Genomic DNA, 24579 nt, shown 5'->3' with positions numbered 1-24579 from the left:
CGGGAGGTGAGGGGCGCCTCTGCCCGGCCGCCCCTACCGGGAAGTGAGGAGCCCCTCTGCCCGGCCAGCCGCCTCGTCCGGGAGGGAGGTGGGGGGGTCAGCCCCCCGCCCGGCCAGCCGCCCTGTCCGGGAGGTGAGGGGCACCTCTGCCCGGCCACCCCTACCGGGAAGTGAGGAGCCCCTCTGCCCGGCCAGCCGCCCCGTCCGGGAGGGAGGTGGGGGGGTCAGCCCCCCGCCGGGCCAGCCGCCCCGTCGGGGAAGTGAGGGGCGCCTCTGCCCGGCTGCCCCTACTGGGAAGTGAGGAGCCCCTCTGCCCGGCCAGCCGCCCCATCAGGGAGGGAGGTGGGGGGGGTCAGCCCCCCGCCCGGCCAGCCGCCCCGTCCGGGAGGTGAGGGGCGCTTCTGCCCGGCCGCCCCTACTGGGAAGTGAGGAGCTCCTCTGCCCGGCCACCACCCCATCTGGGAGGTGTACTCAACAGCTCATTGAGAACGGGCCATGAAGACAATGGCGGTTTTGTGGAATAGAAAGGGGGGAAAGGTGGGGAAAAAATTGAGAAATCGGATGGTTGCTGTGTCTGTGTAGAAAGAGGTAGACATGGGAGACTTTTCATTTTGTTCTGTACTAAGAAAAATTCTTCTGCCTTGGGATCCTGTTGATCTGTGACCTTACCCCCAACCCTGTGCTCTCTGAAACATGTGCTGTATCCACTCAGGGCTGAATGGATTAAGGGCGGTGCAAGATGTGCTTTGTTACACAGATGCTTGAAGGCAGCATGTTCGTTAAGAGTCATCACCACTCCCTAATCTCAAGTACCCAGGGACACAAACACTGCGGAAGGCCGCAGGGTCCTCTGCCTAGGAAAACCAGAGAACTTTGTTCACTTGTTTATCTGCTGACCTTCCCTCCACTATTGTCCTGTGACCCTGCCAAATCCCCCTCTGCGAAAACACCCAAGAATGATCAATAAAAAAGAAAAAAAAAAAAAAAAATCTCAGGTTGTCAAATGATTTATACATGGACAACTAAATTCCAGGTCATATATCTGAATGCATGAAAATTATTTTAAAAGGTCTTCCGTAATTCAGATCCTTCACAAATTCAGATGTACTTTTTTTTTTTTGAGACAGTGTCTCTTTTTATTTTTTTTTTGAGACACCATCGCCCAGGCTGGAGCGCAGTGGTATCATCTCAGCTCACTGCAACCTCCGCATCCCTAGTTCAGGTGATTCTCCTGCCTCAGTCTCCCAAGTAGCTGGGATTACAGACGCCTGCCACCACACCTGGCTAATTTTTCTATTTTTATTAGAGACGGGGTTTCATCATTTTGGCCAGGCTGGTCTCAAACTCCTGACCTCAGGTGATCCACCTGCCTCGGCCTCCCAAAGTGCTGGGATTACAGGCATGAGCCACCGCACTGGGCCTCAGATGTACTTTTGACACAGTTATTACAGTCAATACAATTCACTTTCTATGTAGTAGTACAGTAAACAACATTGAAAAAAAAGGTTGTTGCTCTTTGGTTAGTTTTTGTTTCTTGGGTTTTTTTTTTTTTTTTTTAAGTCAGGGTCTCACTCCCAGGCTGGAGTGCAGTGGTGCAATCTCAGCTCACTGCAATCTCTGCCTCCCAGGCTCAAGAGATCCTCTCACCTCAGCCTCCGTAGGAGCTGGGACTACAGGTGTGTACCACCACGCCCAGCTAATTTCTATACTTTTTGTAGAGATGGGGGGTCTCTCCATGTTGCCCAAGCTGGTCTCAAACTCCTGGGCTCCAGTGATCTGCCTGCCTTGGCCTCCCAAAGTGCTGGGATTACAGGCGTGAACCACGTGTCCGTCCCCAAAAATGGTTTTAAATACATCCAACGTATCATCCTCCCTCTTTAACTGCACTCATTAAATTACGTTTCTTCATTTCAAAAAGGGAATTCATCATTCCTCTCCTTCCACTCCATGCCCTAAAACCCTTAACTAGCCTAAAGCCTCTCCTCAATAGGTAGAAGAGATCTCTAAACATGTGCCATTATAAACCCTAAATATTTTCAATAAATAGCCAGAGATTAAACTCTAATCCAAAAGTAAAATCTTCTCTGTGTAACTAAATGAAAATATCCTAAAGCAAGCTTGTCCAACCAGAGGCCCAGGATGACTCTGAATGTGGCCCAACAAGAATTCGTAAACTTCTTAAAACATTGAGATTATTTTGCCATTTTTTTAAAGCTCATCAGCTATCATTAGTGTTGGTGTATTTTATGTGTGACCCAAGACAATTCTTCCAATGTGGCCCAAGGAAGCCAAAAAATTGGACACTCCTGCCCTAAGGTATCAATACTATTTAAGGTACCATTATAAGCGACAAAATACAAAATAACATCTGAAAAGAGATGGTAGCAATGTAAAACATGATGGTGAGGCGAAAGATTACATAGAAAAGTTTTATTGCATAGAATGTAAATTATAACAATATCTCATCTATAAGCTAATTTCCAAATTACTAATTAATCCCTGAAGAAAAAAATGTACTTTCAACTAAACATCTGAGAATCTACTTTGTATCAGGAACTGTTCTAAGTATTTGGAACACAACACACACCTTACGCTCGAAGACAGATTAAAGGCTAGGAGGTAACAGAAATGTAAACAAACCATAACCCACTGTGATATAACAATGCATAAGTAATCATGTATGAATAGAGCAGAAACAAAGGTAGCTTCACAGAGAAAAGTGAATGCCTGAGTAAAGTTCTGAAGGAAGAATAAATGTGCCTAGATAGGAAAATATGAGGTGGAAGTATGTAGTATAGGTTAGGGGAAAACTATGTATACAGACATGATGGTGTTTAGAGGAAACCACAAGTATGCAGTTCACCATTAGCAGAAGGTGAAGTTTGAGAACAAAAGATGAAGCTTGAATGCAATTTTAAAAAAGTATTGGCCAGGCACGGTGGCTCACGCCTATAATCCCAGCACTTTGGGAGGCTGAGGCGAACGGATCACAAGGTCAGAAATTCGATACCAGCCTGGCCAACATGGTGAAACCCTGTCTCTACTAAAAATACAAAAATTAGCCGGGTGTGGTGGCAGGTGCCTGTAATCCCAGCTACTCAGGAGGCTGAGGCAGGAGAATCTCTTGAACCCAGGAGGCGGAGGCTGCAGTGAGCTGAGATGGTGCCACTGCACTCCAGCCTGGGTGACAGAGTGAGACTCAGTCTCAAAAAAAAAAAAAAAAAAAAAAAAATTATTGTTTTAGTGCCAAGCACAGTGGCTCATGCCTGTAATCCCAGCACTTTGGGAGGCAGAGATGAGAGCACTGTTTGAGCCGACTTCAAGATCAGCCTGGGCAACACAGTGGGACCCCATCTTTACAAAAAATGAAAAAAGGAGCCAGGTATGGTGGCCCATGCCTATAGTCCCACCTACTCTGGAGCCTGAGGTGGGAGCATCGCTTGAGCCCAGGAGGTCAAGGCTGCAGTGACATGTCTCATCTCTCAAAAAAAAATTAAAATAAATAAGTAAATACAAACATATTGTTTCCTAAGCTAAGGAATTTGAGGATCATTCCATGGTAAAGAATAAATGACAAAATCAGATTTGTATTTTAGAAAGGAAGGTCTGTGGCAGTGTGGAGGAAGAATTGGGGAAGAGGGAGTAAAAGTGGAAACAGGTCGACAAATTAGTGGACTCTGGCAGTAGTCTAGGTTAGGGTTTCTCAACTTCAGTACTACTGACTTTGGATAATTCTTTCTTGTGGGGGGCTGTCTTGTGCACTGTAGGATGTTTAGCAGCATCTCTGTCCTCCCACTAAATACCACTAAGCACCAAGTACCCAGTTGTAACAACCAAAAATGTCTCCAGATATTACCAAATGTTCTCTGGGGGTAAAAAGACACAACTGCCCTGGCTACGAATCACTAGTCGAGAAAGAAGGATATGAACTTGAGGCAATAATAACAGAAATAGAGAACTAGTGAAGGCTTACTTGTGGCAACATCTGGTAGGTTAAAAACAACTATTGGTGATTAACTGGAAGCAGGTGCTAAGGGAAAGGAAGAGGTTAAAGAGAAGATCAGAAAATAAACAGGGCAAACACAATGTTAAGGGAAATGTTTATTTACTAAAGTTTTTTCAGTTCTTTAAGATCCAAGCCCCTCCTTCAGAGCGAACAAAAGCACCAACTCCTCTTCCCTTCCGAGCTTCTAGAAATCCTTACCTAGACCAACCTTATGAACACAGTGGTCCCCCAAAAAAGGTAAATTCCCTTATTGATCCTCTATTCTTGATAGCCTGACCAGTCCCATCTTGCTGGTTATTATGAAATAAAAGCATTTGAAAATGCCACGTCCTATTGATAACCAGCTTTTGTGCTCCACACGTGTAAGTTAACATTGTATAACAAAATTCCCAATCCCCTTGATATAGTTTGGCTGTGTGTCCCCACCCAAATCTCATCTCAAATTATATTAATAATGCCCATGTGTTAAGGGAGTGACTGAATCATGGGAGTGGTTTCCCCCGTGCTATTCTCGTGATAGTGAGTGAATTCTCACGAGATCTGATGGTTTTATCACTTACCATGATTCTAAGTTTCCTGAGGCCTCTCAGCCATGTGTAACTGTGAGTCAATTAAACCTCTTACCTTTATAAATTACCCAGTCTCAGGTATTTCTTTATAGCAGTGTCAAAATGGACTAATACACCCCTTTTCCCGTGGTAAAACATCCAGCAGAGGCCAGGCACAGCAGCTCACACCTGTAATCCTAGCACTCTGGAAGGCCAAGGCAGGAGGACTGCTTAAGGCCAGGAGTTCAAGGACCAACCTGGGCAACATAGTGAGAACCCCCCAATCTCTACCCCACCCCCGCCAAAAAATTTTTTTAATAAGCCAGGTGTGGTGGTGTGCCTATAATTCCAGCTATTCAGGAGGCTGAAGTGAGAGGATCACTTTAACCCAGGAATTCAAAGCTGCAGTGGGCTATGACTGTGCCACTGCACTCTAACCTGGCCAACAGAGTGAGGCTCTATCTCAAAAAACAAACAAATTGGCCAGGTGAGGTGGCTCACGTCTATAATCCCAGCACTTTGGGAGGCCGACGTGGGCGGATCACCTGAGGTCAGGAGTTCCAGACCAGCCTGGCCAACATGGTGAAAGCTCATCTTTACTAAAAAATACAAAAATTAGCCAGGCGTGGTGGTACGCGCCTGTAATCCCAGATACTCTGGAGGCTGAGGCAGGGGAATCACTTGAACCCGGGAGGCAGAGTTTGCAGTGAGTCAAGATTGTGTCATTGGACTCTAGCCTGGGTGATAAGAGCAAGACTCTGTCTCAAAAGTAAAATATCAAAACAAACAAAAAAGCTCAAGGCTTGAATAAAAGTTTTCAAGAAGAAAAGGTTTGAAAATATATTCTAGAGTAGCACTTCTCAAACAATAGTGAACACAGAAATCTTCCAGGTATCTTGCTAAAATAAAAGATTATGATTCGGTAGGCCTTACAGCGAGGTCTAAGAATCTGTCTTTCTAAAGACGCTCCCAAGACTGCAGATGCTCCTGGTCTGGTGATCACACTTTGAGTACTAAAGTTCTCAATAACGTCAGAGAGATCTGGAGAAGAAATAACTAGTGGTACAAACAGAAATTGGAGTCACTCCTCAAAATGAAAAGGGGTAGGGATTTAAAAATTCAGCATCACAAGTCCTTGTAGCTCCTTGCCCCCTTGGAGCTTGATCTTAACACTGAGAGTTTTTGTTTTGTTTTGTTTTTTTGTTTTGAGACGGGGTCTCACTCTGTTGCCCCAGGCTGGAGTGCAGTGGCATGATCTCGGCTCACTGCAACCTCTGCTTCCTGGGTTCAAGCCATTCTCCTGGCTCAGCCACCCAAGTAGCTGGGATTACAGGCGCCCACCACCACATCTGGCTAATTTTTGTATTTTGAGTAGAGATGAGGTTTCACCATGTTGGCCAGGCTGGTCTTGAACTCCTGACTTCATGATCCACCCGGCTTGGCCTCCCAAAGTGCTGGGATTACAGGCGTGAGCCACCACGCCTGGCTAACACTGAGAGCTTTTAAGATCACTACTTGTAGCCCTCAAAGCCCTAGCTTTTCCAAAAACCTTTGCCCCACTTCATAAAAGCCAGTTCCAGTGGTTTAGGGCTAAGGGAAGTCCACTCTCATTACAAGGGAGGTAAGCCTCTAGACTCACTATGTCAAAGGAAAGAACAGAAGGTAATTTTAGGACACACATGTATATTTTTTCATTCCTTGATTTACTCAACATTTCAGTATAAACTTCTCTATCATTCTTAAAAATAAAATGATCAAGAAGATCTATTCTCTTCTCCCAAAAAGTTCAGAGTGCAAATAGAAGAACAATCTATAAATACCAGCACTTGTATAAAAAATGTAGTTAAAGCTACTAAGTAACAGACCAATTCTCAGAGCATTTAACTCTTTTGGTAATTGCAAAACAGCACCATCTCCAAAATGCCTCACATTATCAGTCATACGTTATTACATATCATGGTCTACTCATTAATAATAAACTAGAGAAAACTGTTGCTTCAGGACAAAAAGTTTCCAATGCCGTGAATTATAAAAACCTCCTTTGAACATCAAAAACATAATCACTGTATAATCATTTCACTATTTACACTCTGAAACAATGTAATTTTTTTCTTTTTCTTTTTTTTTCTAGACAGTCTTCTGTTGCCCAGGCTGCAGTGCAGTGGCCCAACCATAGCTAATTGCAGCTTCAAACCCCTGAGCTCAAACGATCCTCCCACCTCAGTCTCCCACATAGCTGGCACTATGCGTGCACACCACCATGCTCCATTAACTGTTTAAAATTTTTTGTGGAGACCAGGTCTTGCTATATTGCCTAGGCTGGTCTCAAACACCTGGCCTCAAGTGATTAACCACTAATCATTAATGGTATAATTTGATATTTAATTCTTATAATTGCAGATATGCTAAAGTATCAGGATATCTAATGAACAAAAAGAAGCTCATTAGGAGTCAAAGGAGGTTGTAAAAAAAAAATGCAGGCTTATTTTGAAATAAATATATAATAAATCCTAGGCCAGAGATTTCTCAGTCGATGTACCTAAGACCCTTAGGAGTGTCAGGAGATAGGCTGCTGAGTTGATGCTGTAAAAGATAATAAATTCATATACTCGTTTAAGCAGTGTCTGAAAAGAGATATTTCACATTTGTATACTACTATTTTTCAAGTTTGTAAAGATGTTCTGATTAATAAAACATAGATCATTTTAAAGTGTCATTTAAATCATTCATTGGGCCAGGTGAGGTGGCTCATGCCTGTAATCTCAGCACTTTGGGAGGCTGACACAGGAGAATCACTTGAGACCAGGAGTTCAAGACCAGCCTGGGCAACAGAGTGAGACCCAGTCTCCACAAGAATTTAAAAAATTAGCTGGGCATGGTGGCATGTGCCTGTAGTCCCAGCTAAGTTGGGTAGATGAGACAGGAGGATCACTTGAAGTCGGAGTTTGAACCAGCCTGGGAAACAGGGCAAGACACTGCCCCTCAAAAAACAAAAATACGTAAAAAATGAGAAAAATAAATTATATCAAACACAGCAGAACATAATTTACATGTATAAACACATATACACGTATTTGTAGCTTCTGCTATGAGTCAGGTCATTGAGGGGGACAAACATTATCTACATAGTAATTTAAGGAAGTCTACAAAGCAGTCTTTACTTATGTTCTTAAAATCTCAGTGTTACAAAGGGATTTTATGCTACCAAAAATAAAATCAGTTGGAAGACCTTGCTATGCAAGGGCACATTCAATTTCTAAAGAACTGGAACACCAACTGCAACTTCTTATATCCTTGTGCTTTAGACTGGAACCACAATACGTACCAGATATAAAGAAATAAAATAGCATGCCAAAGTTAATAAAATATTTTGAGTGAAAAAAATTGTTGTATTTTTTTGAGACAGGTTCTTGCTCTGTTTCCCAGGCTGGAGTGAAGTGGTGCAAACACGGCTCGCTGCAGCCTCAACCTCCTGGGCTTAGGTGATCCTCCCACCTCAGTCTCCCAAGTAGCTGGGACTACAGGCGTGCACCACCAAGTCAAGCTCATTTTTGTATTTTTTGTAGAGACAGTGTTTCGCCATGTTGCCCAGGCTGGTCTCAAACTCCTGGACTCGAGTTATCCACCCACCTCAGCCTCCCAAAGTGCTGGAATTAAAGGTGTGAGTCATCTCACGAGGGCTTTTTCTTTTTAAAGATGGGTCTTACCATGTTGCCCAGGCTAGTCTCAAGCAATTCTCTTGCCTCATCTTCCCAAAGTGGTGATAGTACAGGCATGAGCCACCATGCCAGGCCAGTTTTATTTTTTTAAACAAGAAAGTTATTTCCATGATAATCTATCAATTGTAATGATCATTAAAGTTTTCTATCAATTTCAGTCCCTTACCAAATGCATTCATTATATTAACAGTCTTGTTCTGTTGCCCAGGCTGGAACACAGTGGCCCAATCACAGCTCATTGCAGCTTCAAACCCCTGAACTCAAACCTCCCACCTCAGTCTCCCACGTAGCTGTCACTATGTAGCTGCCAGAATGTCTACTGGCTTCTTAGCAAAAGGTTTCCATTTTATTTAACTTGTATGTGTACACTTTTTCAGAAATGAGTTTTATTATAATTGAATTTAAACAAAGATGGTAAATAATGAAAAGTCGTCTGGTACATAATTAGATAAACAAACTTTTAAATTGCAGATCATAAATAGGAGACTATAACAATAACTACCATTTGACAAGTACAAGGCATTATAAACACTATATCCATTAATGTATTTAATTCACATAATTCTGGGACATAGCGCCTATTTTATACCAACTTTACAGATGATAAAAGTAAGTCTGAGAGAAGGTTAAAATAACTTGCCTATTATCTCAAAATTAACATAGGGTCAGGTTCCAACAATTGTACTCTTAACTATAACATCTCATATCCAACTCAAAGAGATCAATTCCACATTCTGTAATACTCCTTAACACATTACAATCTTAATGTCATTCTAGTAAACCTAAGATAACAAAATACATATACCCAAATGAAGAAATATTTTTGTATTTAATTAGCATGGATGGAATCAATGAGAACTGATAAAGACTTCATTCAAATAACTAGAATTTAAAAGTTCTCCTTCCCCGTTTTCAAAATACAAGGACAACAAATCTTGGGAATAAAACAGAGTTGGGGAAAACCACATGGTTTTGGTTACATTTAATTCGGAGCTTAGGCTAGCATGTTTGTGGATGAGAATTTTAAGTTCACCTTTACTAATTCATTCCCCACACCTACCTCCTAGGAAAATAGGGATGAGCTATCAATAATGCTAGGCCCCTAAATATCAGCTACTACACTTTGCAAATAGAATGACCAGAGTGTAAAGAAGCCAACCAGCTAACCTTAGAATGATCTACTAGTTTGTAGGTTCAAGAGATAAATGCACCATGGTTTTACTTAAACTACCATTACTGTGTATAAGAACTCAAAATCTTCAAAGCTATAAAATTAGATGATGAGTACAGCCAACAGTATTACAAACTGTATATAAAAGGCATACAAAAATTTCAGTTCATGTTTAAATATGATAAAGCATCAAACACCATACTACCACACACACCTTTAAAAAAAAAGGCTTCCAAAACAAACTCATGAGAGTTCTTTTTAAAAATCAATCAACAGAACAAAATTCTCCTACAATCATGAATTTGGAGGAAGTTTTCTGGATTCAACAAAAACAAATGGTCGCTGCACACAAAGTGCCAATTAAAATAAAGTACAGGAAGTACATGGTTGAACCTCACACTTGTTAAAACAAAATTTAATCTGTTCTTTCCAAAGTACATCTTTATCTCAACCCAATCCTGGAAACTCAACCACGAATAGTCTTTACTTAGCAGGAAAGAAAAGTCAACTCTCAAAGTCTTTCTCTATAAGAACTATCATATTTTTAGCAAGTTTCAATCTAATGTTACTTGTATATTTTAAGAAAAGAATAGACTGAGACTGGAGAGAACCAACAGGAAGAACATTCAAGCCTACCAGTTAAAAAGCAGAGAAAAGAGAGAACACATAGCCATTTACTAAGGGAAACTGATTACTAGAGATCATTCACAATAAAAATCACAGTGTATTCAAATTAATTATATAAAAACAATGACGGCCCTTTATATTCGAATTACTAACTCATTAGATCAGAGATTTCCATGTTATTTTAACAAAAATTGGCTTAATATTTTGCTATTTTAAACATAGTATGAGAGAAACAGAGTAAGCATGACATTTCAAAACTGACAGCATAAATTACTTGTGAAATTCAAGACCAATAACAAAATGGAGGGAAACTGTAACATGTGACAGAAGAGATTTACATCTCTAATGTACAAAGAGCTCTTACAATGAATTTAAAAAATAGCCCAATAGGAAATGAGAAAAGGACATAAAATAACACTAATGACCAATAAACATAAAAGAGAAGTCTACAACACCATCAAATTTAAATGAAGTTTTTTGCCTGTGAAATTACAAAAATATTAAAGATTTTTATAGCCCAGTGTTTTCAAGACTGTAGAAAAACCAGCCCCTATTAGTTGGAATATAATTTGTGCTACATTTCTGAAAAGTTGTCTGTCAATTATAAAAAATTCAATTGTCTATTCTTGCCCCAGAAACCATTTTGACAGAAATTTACACTGAAAAAAATCACTTCAGTGGAAAAAGAAGCAGGCATAAGGTTAAATGATGTTTTATCTCCTCCTCTCCATATTACCAGTGGCCTATTTTTCACCCTAGAGTAAACTCAGTCAACTTACCCTTCTCATATTGCCCTATGTAATTTATATTATTCTATGCAAATTACTTGATCTCTCAAACTTCTATTTCCCAAAACAGAAAAAATAATCTCTCCCAAAGAACTGTTGACGTAACTAAATGATATGATAAAATATAAAACATTTAATTTATAAAATAATTATTTAGGTTTACCATATTATCTGGAACAAATACGGAAAATCATCATTCATATAAATAAAATCAAGTTTCTATCTGTCTGCAATTATGTTGCAAGAAACCCCCAATGGATTTTCACATGATCTGGAGGGCATGTTTGAGAAGCTAACAGGAAGAAGTTTCTGTGAGGAAGAAGGCAAAAAATTAATACTGGGGGAGGAGGAGGAGGCCTGAACATCTCAAAGAAAAGGTAGACATCCTCAGAGCAGCTACAGAACCACGTTTCCAGAGGACAATTTCAGTACAGCCTGATCCAGAGTGAGTAGCCAGGGATACTTAATTAACAACAGTTAACAATTTCCAAGCAAAGTTCGAAATTTGACCAACACCACTTATTACCTACTACCAATAATAGTCACCACTTCTGTGCCAGGCAACACGTCCCATTTAGTCCTGAAAACAACCTTACTTACTAGGTACCACGTTCTCATTTTGCAAATGAAGAAACAAAAAGGTTTACTAAGTTGAAGACACAAAGATAATCAGTGAAGCAACACAAATTCAATCCTGACTGCCTCGCATCTAACTCTAAACCCTAAAGCCTTAACCACTATCCAACACTGCCGTGTTATTATCATTCCTGCTGTTTGTTCTTTGAAAAATTAAAATTCTCCAAAAGGCTCTGAGTAAGCTATAAACAGGAACCACACATGGGTGCCTTCCCCATACCCCGAACTTGGACTCCAATAACTGTGTCAGTTTCCAAAGGAAAACATATCTCTAAGCCTAAAAGCTCTCCTAAACTTGGCTTAGGCTGAGATGGCACACATTCCCTCCTCCATCTTGACAAGCGGAGGTGAATGAATGTTTACTGATTTCAGAGCATAATAGTTCTGAGGGCATTAATTTGGAATTCTCACCACTATTTTCCAGAAACATTACTGAACAATACTCAATGGGTAAAAGATAATGATGTGGCTTACTGGAAATCTAAATACCAAGTAAAACATTATTTCTTTGAGAACATACATAAAGAACCTAAAAACAATCATTTTACAGATTAAATTTAGATTACAATCTCCTTTAAAATTTTAGTTATTTTTCAATGTCTTCTCCATTTTCTCCTTTTATTTTTTCTGACATCAATACTTGATTCAATATGCAAAAAAGGCCTAGCTTAACCATCAGAAGGATTAAGATTTACATTCCAAATTGTCTATGCTATACTCAGATTAATTTCTCCAAATTTACTTTATCTTTTTCCATAGAAGAACTCTACCGTAAATATGCTCTAGTCTTTGTTATTCCATATTTGCTTGCCTAGAATAGAAATAATGTAAAAATCATTTTTCAAAGAAAGACTTTAGAATAAAAATGCTATAAGAAAACTTTTAAATGTCAAGTTAATCAGAAAACATAAAATATTTATCATCAGTAAGTTTTGTAACAGAGAGAGATGGGTGCTCTTAAGATAAACAACAGTGCAAAAGGGAGACCCAAGCTAGGTTCAAACGAAGAAGAAAGCGGAGAAAAGTACTGCTGGTGAATTTTTCTCTCAAACAGAATAATCCAGAACTGTATCTCTAGCAACCACATCTCCTCAAAAATAAGCTATCAGCAGATGAACCAGCCAGCTCCCTTTGGTCCCACTTCCCTAGTCCTAACAAAAAGCTTTAAAAGCAAGAACAGAAGAGATAAACATGATACTTCAAAAGTCTTTGCCTCCTAACCCCAAAGAATTTAACTTGTTATTAAAACTTAAAAAAATTTACAGAAGTGAAAATCTGTTATCTCAGTATTAAAACTATAATACAAATATCCACGTAAAACCGCATATTGACTGAAACAACATACTAAAGTAAACCAAAGAAATATAAACGATGGGTATCCGACCCTCTTTTGCTTTAATAAATGGAAGAAGTAGGGGGAAGCTGAATAAAAATGTGACTAGGTGAATAAAAAAAGAAGATGAAGAAGGGCAATAGCCCAGAAAGATATAAAAGGAGAAAGCCAAGCATGCTAGACACAAATTTGAAAGATTTCTCATTTTGCCTGGGATTTGCCTCAATCATACATGGTTGCCCTACATAAACACTTCTATCTTAGCAAGAATCATCAGCAAGATATCATAGCACTGAATCACTTCATTTATGAATATATGTATTCCAATATCTAACTCTGTTGTAAAGATATTTTGTTCCCAAATAATTTCTCATCGGAAATTTTAATGCTTGTCTAGATCACATTTGTGATTCACAGTGACTCTCAAAACTACTACTTTTCATAACAGTGGTCAAATTTAATTTTACCTATCTTGCTATTAAGGTTTACTCGTAATAATCTCTTGTATATTAACTCCTATTTTTAACAAACCTCAAATAATGGTTACTTTTTCTCTCTATAAAATTAGGCATTCCTAATGTGACAAATAAAAGAAAATCAGTGCTTCTCAAACATCAAAAAAGATTACTTTTTTAAAAATCTCCTATAAATCATGGTCCTATAATTTTGTAAAATAAAGATAAATTATTAGAAAAATGATTCCATATTCGAATGTCACAGTATTATCAAATTGTTATAGAAGTCTCTAGACATTTATTTTCAGTGTTTATCTCCTAACAGACAATTCAGACTAGCACTGGTCCCATGACACATTATGAGTAGTACTGCCCTAAGGCATACATTCTCACCACACAACTCTTCAGGAAGTTTCTCACATAGTTAACAACAATTATACAGCCTAGATATATGGCTGTGACCCTTCTGTACTTTGTTTTGTTTTGGGCTTTTTTTTTTTTTTTTTTTTTTTGAGACAGGGTTTTGCTCTGTCACACAGTGCATTAGAGTGATCACGGCTCACTGCAGCCTCCACCTCCTGGGCTCAAGTCATCCTCCCACCTCTCATCCTCCCGAGTAGCTGTGACTACAGGCATTCACCACCACTCCTGGCTAATGTTTTTGGCTTTTAGTAGAGACCAGGTCTCACTACATTGTCCAGGCTAGTCTTGAACTCCTGACCTCAAGTGATTCTCGAGCCTCAGCCTCCCAAAGTGCTGGGATTACAGGCATGAGCCATTGTAACAGACTGTACTATTTTTCACATCCCACATTTCCCTTTAAGTTCCTAAAGATACTAAGGGGCCTCAGCCGTATTTCTTAGTTTATCTATGATTCTCAGAATGAAGAAGAATTAGAGTTTACTAAAGCTCCTACCTCTATCACCTGTAAGCAAGCATACCTTTTGCCTAGGTATCTTTGCCTCTATACATTCCTCATCCACAAAAAACCCAATTCAAAACATCTTTTCTCCATAAATTCTTCAGGATCTAGAGAATTCTTTGCTACCTAGCAATCATCAAATATTTAAATTGGCACTAATTAATATGCTGCTGAGTAAATGTTCCCTTGTAGGTTCATGTATTGCATCTCCAATTAGATTTAAGGGGAAAAAAAAAACGCAGTCCTTCATTTTCAATTTGTCCACATAGCATACAGTAAAACTGCCTACTATAAAAATACCTGACTATTCTGACCCCAGTAAATCACATAATCCCACAGGCAAAAGTTAGCATATCTGGCTCAGAGACTGGCCCAACGGAGATTTTCAGAAAATAATTTACCTCACTAGCTATGAAATAGTGGTAAGCATAGTTTAATTATTTGTTCTCCTATATCACTGTAAAAGAAAATACCACTAAGTAATCATGCTAGCCTGCTGAGATAAATTTGGAATTACAATATTCATATAATTTTGAGTTACTTCCACTAAAATTACTTCGTTAAACAGACATTTTTTCATATGCCTTTAATTCACTATGTGTAATATGTCATACTCCTATGCCAAGAGTATTTCTAATGTAAAGAGATTTTGAGATTTGAAACCTTCTCAACTCAACCATTAACAATTTTAAAATATATGCAACCTGTACCCACATAGATTCTAACTATATTGCTCACTACTGGAAAAACTCTCTGTGTCTGTAGATTACACATCATTTTAAATATAAATGGCAAGAAAATACAGTCCTTCAAGCTATATGAATATATGAACCACAAATTTCTAGGTAGAAACTGACATATGGATGCTTTCAATTTAGACAGACATTAAGTTTTAGAGATGAAGGACACCACAGCAACTATGGTAATGATGAGGTCATGCTCTTCATTTCACAGATGGGATGATTACAGCCTAGAAAGTTGGCCATAGGTCACAAAATGGGAGATCCAGGGCCTCAAATATCACAGTAGAGTGCTCATTTTTCTATATTAGTCTGCTTCCATTGGATATATTCTAATATCTCTCCAAATATTTAGGTCACATTTCTAGTAACATTATTTTCAAATTTCTAGTAACATTTCTAGTAACATTTTATTGTATTAAAATAAATTATAAAAAGAATAGGTACTATATATTCTCGATTTCTAATAATTTTTATTATTTTCTCAAAAGTAAATGTCAGGAGCTCTAAATCATATATTTCCACTTTAAGACACATCCCACTAACCTCTTATATTAGAAATACTTTTAAACATTAATTTGTCATTCTAGTTTTACTTTCTACTCATATGTCTGAAATGCTAGTTATTAACTGATTTTTTTTTTTTTTTTGGTCTGAGACAGGGTCTCACTCTGTTGTCCAGACTGGAGTGCAGTGGCATGATCTTGGCTCACTGCAGCCTCAACTGCCCAGGCTCAAACGACTCTCCCACCTCAGCTGCGACTACAGGTGTGTACCACCACACCTGACTAATTTTTTTTATTTTTATAAGAGATGGGGTCTTGGTATGTTATACATACTGGTCTCATACTCCTGGGCTCATGCAATTCTCCCTCCTTGGCCTCCCAAAGTGTTGGCATTATAGGCCTGAGCCCCTTGCCCAGCCAAGTTAACTGATTATTTTATAAATGAGAAAAAGTCATTAGGGAATACCTAAGAAAATTTAAAGACTTTCTGTTTTCCCATAAAAAGCTCCAGATAACTTGATTTCCAGGTTGTATTCGCTTTTCAGCATTTTACTGCTTGCTTCCACATTGTTAGGCTTTGTCTATTGTCCTGGGTCTGTTTCTGTCCAACTCTATTATTACATTGCTAACATACGGATTTAGAAACCAAGTATTCCAGTTTATAAGAGAAGTATGTAAAGCAGGAGTAAATTTATCCATGATAAGAGCCTATAAGGAAGTCCATTAAACCCACAGATTTTAGTCTATCAATTCTAGTTGCTAAAAAGCATTTTGTAATTACCTTCTTATTCTCATCCATGTCTCAAAATGGAAATAACATTAGGTACATGAGGTTTTAACATAATTTATATCAGTCCTCATAACTTTTTTTTCTCTTAAGAAAATCTAGTCTTTCTGAATTTTTTAAACCACTTTATTGAGGTCTGATTGACATGTAAAACGCTATACATATTTAATGTATCCAACTCAACGAGTTTGGGGATAACTATACACCGTGAAGCCAACACCACCAGTCTTCTTGAATTTCATTTTATACTATCTGCTGATCAGCTCCTTCTTAAAAGTATCTTAAGTTCATATCAGTTATTCTAAAATTAATATTAATGAGATATGTTGAAATATTTTATCTTCATTTCTGAGCTTTAATTTTACATTTATTACTCTCATTAAATTTTGGGTCTTTCTTCCATTACTTAGGAAACAATGTTATAACTTTATAATAACTTCCACCAAGATTTACAACCTCTTTAACATCTTTAGCTGTTGCTGATCCTAACCAAAAAAGACTATCTTCTCTAGATGATTATTAGTATTAACAAGATTCTCATTAAGACTCAAAGGCATCAAATTATTCAACTTGTCACAACATCAGTCCTTATAAAATACTTCAAAAATCCATACATGGTCTGTCAATCTAAATTCCAAATAAAATTAAATTTCTAATGTGAAGAGATTTTCAACTTTTTAAATTGTTGGGCCCATTATGAAATGTTGAAAATTTTAAGTTTGCCTTGTAATCAGGAGTAAATTAGGGAAGAATTTTTGAAATTTAGATAAAGCGATCAAAAAATAAAGTTTAAACATAATTAATATGCTTACAATGGGTCACATTAACAGCAACTTAACATTAAATTAGATGTTATCTTAAGAACAGAATACACTGAGATAAATAAACTGAACAAAAATAAGCAGGATTTCATCCCTTCACTCAAAATCTCTATTCCATGCAGAGATCAAATAAATTTCCACATATAAAAAGATAAAGAAAAAGGATAAACAAAAGGCAGGAAAAACACTAAAGCCCATAAAAAGCTCTCCCTCCACTTACAAAAACATTGACACTACATAGGTAACAATGCCAACATCACTTCTAAATTCCATTTAGTTTAATTCAAGTTTCAATTTCACCTACCTTTCGTCTCTGAGAGATGTTGAGGGCACCAAAGTCATTAAACAAGGATGAAGCAGGTGATGTTAGAGGATCTGAAAGGTAAGTTACATAAGTTTCCACACATAAAACTTGGGTAACCCGCAAATCTAATAACTGTTTAATTTGACAATGCCTATAAAAATCAAATGACACAATAATTAAACTTAGTACCTAACACACAGTTATGTTCAAATATTTTCTGAGCAAATAAAACACAAACTGGTAAACCAATTTGCTCAAATATTCAAAAGCTATATGGATCAGGATAGATCTATTTGACTAGAACCAAAAGAAAAATCAAATAAGAGAAAAAAACCACTTAACCATACTATTGTGAGTGTGTTTATGAAGGCAGTAAGTTGACCTAAAGTAAATAAAGGTTTATAATCTTGAGACCATATCTTGGGAAGGATAAAAAGGAGGGTGAGGGGTGGGGGCAGTGTCAACCATAGACTCTGAGAGATCCTGTCTTGGATTTCAACACAGCAGCAAGGCTTTAAAACCATTTACTCTACAAACTATTCCATATTTTAAAGTCTATCACCAGATGTTTGATATTATTACTAAAAAGATAAAGTAAAATATTAAGTTAAGACAGAAATAATAAAGTTTTTCAAAATTTATTTCAAACATGAAATCCAAAGATTTTGTAGGTTCAAAATTCCACTACTCTGTAGAAAGAAGTTACAAATAAAATTACATATCTTAATTATTTCTCACTTTACAAATGAGAAGAGTCTCTGAAAAGGCATGTGTGAGATATACTTAAATATTTATCTTCATTTCTGAGCTTTAATTTTTTATTTATTAATCTCATTACATGTTCTGCTAAATCCTAAAAAATATATTAAATGCCCTTATGTAAAGGAACCTTAAATCTCTTCACAATGTAGTACATATAGACTGCTGCTTCATTTCTCTGCCTTCTTCTTCCTGGTTTTTCAGACTTACCTTCATTAAAATTAACACGAATTTAATATTAAATAACTAATAGTGCAAAGAGCAAGATGTTAATAAAATAGCATGATGAAATTTTTGTATATAACTTATACACTTTTTTTTTTTTTTAAATAATAGAGACATGGTCTTGTTATATTGCCCAAGTTGGTTTCAAACTCCTGGGCTCAATCATTCCTCCCACCTGAGCCTCCCAAAGTGCTGGGATTACAGGCATGAGCCACCACACCTGGCCTGGAATCTAAATCTCAATAGTTAGATCTGAGTGGGAAGATAATAATTTTTATTTTCTTCTTTATACCCGTTCACAATTTTCAAAATTTCTACAATGGTTGTATATTACTTTTAGAGTAAGAAATATATACACAGACACACATAAGCAAAAGGGATCAGGTCTTACCATGGGCTGAATATGGCTTGGCACTGTCATTTAGAAGGCTTGGGGAGCTGCTACTATTAGTCATTCTCTGAAAAACAAAATATTTATTTATAACATCACTGAGGAATACAGAAATAAAAGTATCCAACCAATTAAGACTGGCTCTCTTTGCTTCTTCCCCTCCAATCTACTGTTCACATTACTGACAATCTAATCTTCCTGTAAGTGTTACTGCTTGGATTACAACTATGTAAAAACCACCACATGAAATGAAAATTTTACTCACTACCCAGGTATTTAAAGCCAAAGCTACAGACCTATTTTGAATTGCGCTTCCATAACTTATTAGCCTGGGCAAAACACATAACTAAGTTTCCTTGTCTGTAAAACATAAATTCCAATATCCACTGAAGAGGGTACCCGTTGACTATGAATAAAATGAGTAAATGCTCTAATACCCTTTCTCAATTTGTACTACCATTCATACACCTTATAGAGCTTATAAAATTAGGTATTTTCTGTTCTCTAAACACGTTCTATGCTTTCTAGACTCACTCCATAGCCTGTATGGTCTCTCCATCCTGTAAGGCCCTTCATCCCATGCCCACAAATCCTTGTCTCATATATAACTTCTAACTCAATGCCTTAAAAATTATAAGTTAAGAATTTCTAGCTCTGGCTTTAATTCTAGAGTCCTGAATCTGTTTACTCAACTTCTTATTTAATGTCTGCATAATTTTAAAAGAGAAGAAAAAAGCTAAGTTCCTGAGGTAATTTTAATACAAAAATATATATTAAAAAGTATCTGAAATTGTGGCTCACAGGCAGTTAAAATAAGGTATAACTATGCATTAAACTAGTTATATTGTTCATAAAACATAACCATTTCTATATATGGCTGCGCATGTTTCTTTATAAACAACCCTTAGAGTGCATATCTACACGAAATAAGTTAAAATAATTCAAAAAAGCATTGGTTTCATACAGACCCTTAAAATCAGTCCAACTTGAAGTATAAACACTAGGCCAGGAGTGGTGGCTCATGCCTGTAATCCCAACGTGTAATACCTCCTTTGGGAGGCCACGGCAGGAGGATCACTCGAGACCAGGAGTTTGAGACTAGCCTGGGCAACAGAGACCTCATCTCTGCTAAAATTATTTTTATTAGCCAGGCATGGTGGCACACACCTGTAGTCCTACCTACTCAGGAGGCTGAGGCAAGAGAGGAGTATCACTTGTGCCTAGAAGGTTGAAGCTGCAGTGGGCCATGATTGCGCCACTGTACTTCAGCCTGGGTGACACGGCAAGACCCTGTCTCCAGAGAGAGAGAGGGAGAGAAATGTAAAGATGAATTTGTCTTGTGTTTAAATATCCTATTGTAATAATGGAGAAAACCATCCAGTAGTACATCACAGAAACTAGAAAGGACAATACATTGCCTTTACTATTATGGCAGTTTTCCAATTAAAAACACTAGAATACTTTCCAATTTTATTCCAATTCTACAAAATTGTGCAATACAAATCAACAAAAACTAATCTAAACACAAATCTCCTAAGCATTGCATGCAGTCATATGATAAAGGGGAAAAAAAGAGCCAAAAAGAACAAAGTGGGGTTAAAAAAAATTCAAAGACATTTTTAATGTAAAATGCTCCAAGTACTATGACTTTAAATTCAACATTTTAAGCATTAAACAAAATAAAGCTAGCACTATGCTTCTATATGCAAAGAATATTCCTGAGAGGATACACAGGAAACTTGTAACCAGTAATGATAGCTAACTCTAGGAAGGTTAACTGGAAAAGTGATGAGTAGTGACGAGAGGGAGGCCCTTTTGTAACTTAACTTTTATAATACATGTATAACCTGCTTAAAACATAATTTTAAAATTGCTATCACTACCAAGTTTAACTAACATACATACAAAACACACAAGTGAAATTAGTCTCTAACTACCCTCTACATACTCCCGTCACTCTTGCCCCTAACCCTACCAAACCCCCACTTACAAAAGCTCTCATTAACTCCAACCCCATGGGAGATAGTTTACCTACATCTCACCCATCTCACTGCCTCCTAAAATCTCACCTCTCACTCAACAAATGTAGGAATAAATGAAGACTCTATATGTCCTCTGGCCCTAGAATAAACTTCAAGTGCAATATGAATTTATACTAAGGATACCTGCATCAGGGGATATTTTGTTTCTACAGGGCTTCCAAATCCATTGACTCCAATAAAGCTGGTGCTAAAATAGGAATCTGTGAGACTTGTATCAGTTAAAGCACCTCCATCCATTCCTGGAACTGAAAGAGAAGGAAAATTCAAGTATTTAAAATTATTTCAGAGGATGAAACATTGATTTCACTTCTGTGTTCCTAAATAAGTTGTAAAGTCTCAAATCTGTCACACTTATTTTTATTTACCAGTTCGTAACAGGTAAGATCAAATAAAATTGGGTTGGCTCCAGAAATATGTTAAACAGTGCTCAAGCTGACTAATTATTTCCCACAGAAATAATTTATTTTCTGAGTCACCAAATAGCCCCCAGGCACAATATGATTAAGTTTCTACCACTTGCATTTCCAGTTTCCTCATCAAGTTTTCTTTCTTCAACTCAGTAAAAGGACAACAATTTCTCCTGTGAATCACTGGATGGTAAACAGAAGCAATTTTCTCAAGACTGTTTCTCAAAACACATCTTTTGAAACAAACCAGCAGACTCACACTAACTCAAAATTCAGGGGGAAAAAAATCTGCAGAGGTAGCAATAGGATGGCATTCAGGAATACTGATAGTTCTCTTTAGAGTTTAGGGTAGGATGATACTGAAGGACTGTAGAACTATTAGGGCAATCAACGGGACACTGTGTCTTAGATGCTACTTCCTAGTAAGTGCTTAGCATACAGCTATTTTCTAATCTGCTAGTTTAACAATAAGATGGGCCACAAGTAGGCTTGCTCTTCTCCAGGCAGTCATTGAGAAACCCCCTTCAACCCCAGTAAGAAGCAAACTACAAAAATGTGGATAGAAGGGATGTTGGGTCTCTTTGGAAAACAATCTGAGGTAATTTTTATTTTCTTCTTAGTTTTTAAAATTTATTTCCCAAAACATCCATAACGAAAATGTACTGCATTTATAATTACAAAAAGTTTATTTTAATGGTTCATATCTTTTGGTGATTACAACTTCAGCATATGGCTGAAGAGTATCATCAGAAACACCTAAATATTTACATATAAAAAGTTCATCTTTAACAAGAAATTTGAAACAATGTGAAATGGGAAAAAAAAGAACTATTTATTATCTGAAGAATGCAAACCCTTTTAATATCAGGCCCAGAGAGGTATTAAAATGAGACAGCAGTCACAGCCTACTCCCCACTTTGAGCTATGTGCTCATCTCTTGAAACTGCCTGCTATTGCCGTAAGCAGCTATAAATTAACCTAATAATGCCACATTGGACACTGTAACCATCACCCTACAGCTTAACAATGTATAGCTGAATCAATGTTATTTCTGTAAGCCAATGAGAATTCCTGACACACTTTCACTCCCTGTCCCCCTATTTTACCTTTAAAAATCCACTACTGCTAATCAGAGGATATATTGAGGGCAACTTGAATCTATGCTCCTGGGTTGCAATCTTCAAGTCTGGCCCAAATAAACTCTCTTCTTTTGTTTTTGTAGAGATGATTTTGTTATGATCCTCAGGCTGGTCTCGAACTCCTGCCCTCAAGTGATCCTCTCATCTCAGCCTCTATAAGTGTTGGGATTACAGGGCCACTATGCCTGGCTGACTCTGTTTATATTAATTTTGCCTCAGCTTCTTCCTTGTAGGTTAACGTGTCTAACAACAGAAGAATGATTAAGTAAATCCATAGAAAAACTACTATGAAATAATTCAAAGTCATGGTAACTAATGTCCAGGATATGTTTAAAATATTTCAGCAAAACAGAACTAAAATTGGAGGACAGACAAAATAAGACTGGGAAAAATCAATCATTGTTGAAGCTGGGTGACAGGGATGACACTATCCTCTCTACTTTTATCAAAGTTTAAAATTTTCCATAATAAACTGTTATAGAAAATGATAATAAAGACTAAATAATTTTTTTTTTTTTTTTGAGACACAGTCTCGCTCTGTCACCCAGGCTGGAATGCAGTGGCGTGATCTCGGCTCACTGCAAGCTTCGCCCCCTGGGTTCACACCATTCTCCTGCCTCAGCCTCCCGAATAGCTTGGAATACAGGCGCCCACCACTACACCCGGCTAATTTTTTGTATATTTAGTAGAGTCAGGATGTTAGCCAGGATTGTTAGCCAGGATGGTCTCGATCTCCTGACCTCGTGATCCACCCGCCTCGGCCTCCCAAAGTGTTGGGATTACAGGCGTGAGCCACCGTGCCCAGCCAAGACTAAATAATTGTATGTGTCTGTGACACTGCGAAAGACATACATATTTATTTTGTCTTCATCTATAGTTCCTGGCACAGAGCTCCTAAAAAAACTTGTTTCCTAAATGATAGGCACTAGGAGCATCTTTTGTTCAAATATTTGGTGCTGGGAGCATCTTTGGTTCAAATATTTGGTCTCTGACCTCGGTTCCTAACACAGACCTCCTAAATCCCTTGGAATTTCCAGGGTGATAGGAGTAGCGTTTGTTCTAATGAGGTGACTTTTGTTAGGTACCTAGATGGGAGCCGTTCACCAGAAAGACCAAGCCCTGATTACCAGTTTGGAACTTTCAGCCCTACCCAACCATCTTCCAGTGAGGAGAGAGGGGCTACAGGCTGAGTTAATAATTTCCCTTGCCTGCTAGATGAAGCGTCCATAAAAATCCCTCAACTGTGGGGTTCAAGGAGTTTGTGGGCCGGTGAACACATTTATGAGCCAGGAGGGTGGCACACCCCAACTCCACAGAGAAAAAAGATCCTTGTTCTACCTTTTCATCTGACTGTTCATCTGTATCCTTTGTAATAAACCAGTCAAGCAAGTGTTTCCCTGAGTTCCATGAGCCATCATGGCAAATTATCAAACCTGAGGAGGGGTCGTGGGAACTCCCAATTTGTAGCCAAGTCGGATAGAAGTGTGGATAATCTGAGGACCCGCTACATGTCACTGGTATCTGAAGTGGACAGCAGTCTTGCGTGACTGAGCTCTTAACCTCTGGAGTCCGCACTAACTCCAAGTAGTGTCATAATTGAATTGTAGGACACCCATGTGGTAACCAGAGAATTGGAGAATTGGCTGGTGTGGGAAAAAAACTCCACACTTCTGGTGTCAAAAGTGTTGTGTGAGAGTGTAGTAGAGAGAAAACAGGAGCAAGTTTTGTTCCTTTCTAGTGTAATAACCATTTACAATGTGAAGTGAAAGGGGAACACATTTTTATTTGAGGGTAATGATGTGTGCTTACACATACACAGAAAAAAATGACTAAATATGTCAAAATGTTAACAATTTTGGGTCATGTGGTTGGTTAAAAGGAAGATGTTTGGCCAGGCGTGGTGGCTCACGCCTGTAATCCCAGCACTTTGGGAGGCCAAGGCAGGCGGATCGCCTGAGGTAGGGAGTTTGAGACCAGCCTGACCAACATGGAAAAACCTCATCTCTGCTAAAAATACAAAATTAGCCAGGCATGGTGGCGCATGCCTGTAGTCCCAGCTACTCGGGAGGCTGAGGCAGGAGAATCACTTGAACCTGGGAGGCAGAGGTTGTGGTGAGCCGAGATCGCACCATTACACTCCAGCCTGGGCAACAAGAGCAAAACTCCATTTCAAAAAAAAATGAAAAAATAAATAAAGACGTTCGTCATTTATCTTATGACTTTCTTTACAATGTAGTTATTTTCACAGTAATG

At 38.2% G+C, this 24579-nt stretch overlaps 1 protein-coding gene across 7 annotated transcripts in view; it reads right to left on the bottom strand.

Moving 5' to 3' along the window:
- Positions 1–24579, bottom strand: part of PAN3 (poly(A) specific ribonuclease subunit PAN3) — a 162755-nt gene that overhangs the window by 101774 nt on the left and 36402 nt on the right. For 6 of the 7 annotated variants that reach the window (XM_034936502.3, XM_034936498.3, XM_034936499.3 and 3 more), the window contains exons 2-4: positions 20904–21025; positions 18739–18805; positions 17364–17434 (exon numbers count right to left, since the gene is read on the bottom strand). In XM_034936502.3, coding sequence (XP_034792393.3) covers positions 17364–17434; positions 18739–18805; positions 20904–21025 — 260 coding nt within the window. The remainder of the gene's footprint in view (positions 1–17363; positions 17435–18738; positions 18806–20903; positions 21026–24579) is intronic. The other variant, XM_034936501.3, reaches the window with a different exon arrangement.

Source organism: Pan paniscus, chromosome 14 (genome assembly GCF_029289425.2).
Source record: "Pan paniscus chromosome 14, NHGRI_mPanPan1-v2.0_pri, whole genome shotgun sequence".
In the NCBI taxonomy this organism is placed as follows: domain Eukaryota; kingdom Metazoa; phylum Chordata; class Mammalia; order Primates; family Hominidae; genus Pan; species Pan paniscus.
Note: the sequence above shows the minus strand (reverse complement) of the source record. Positions and strands in the feature narration are given on the sequence as shown.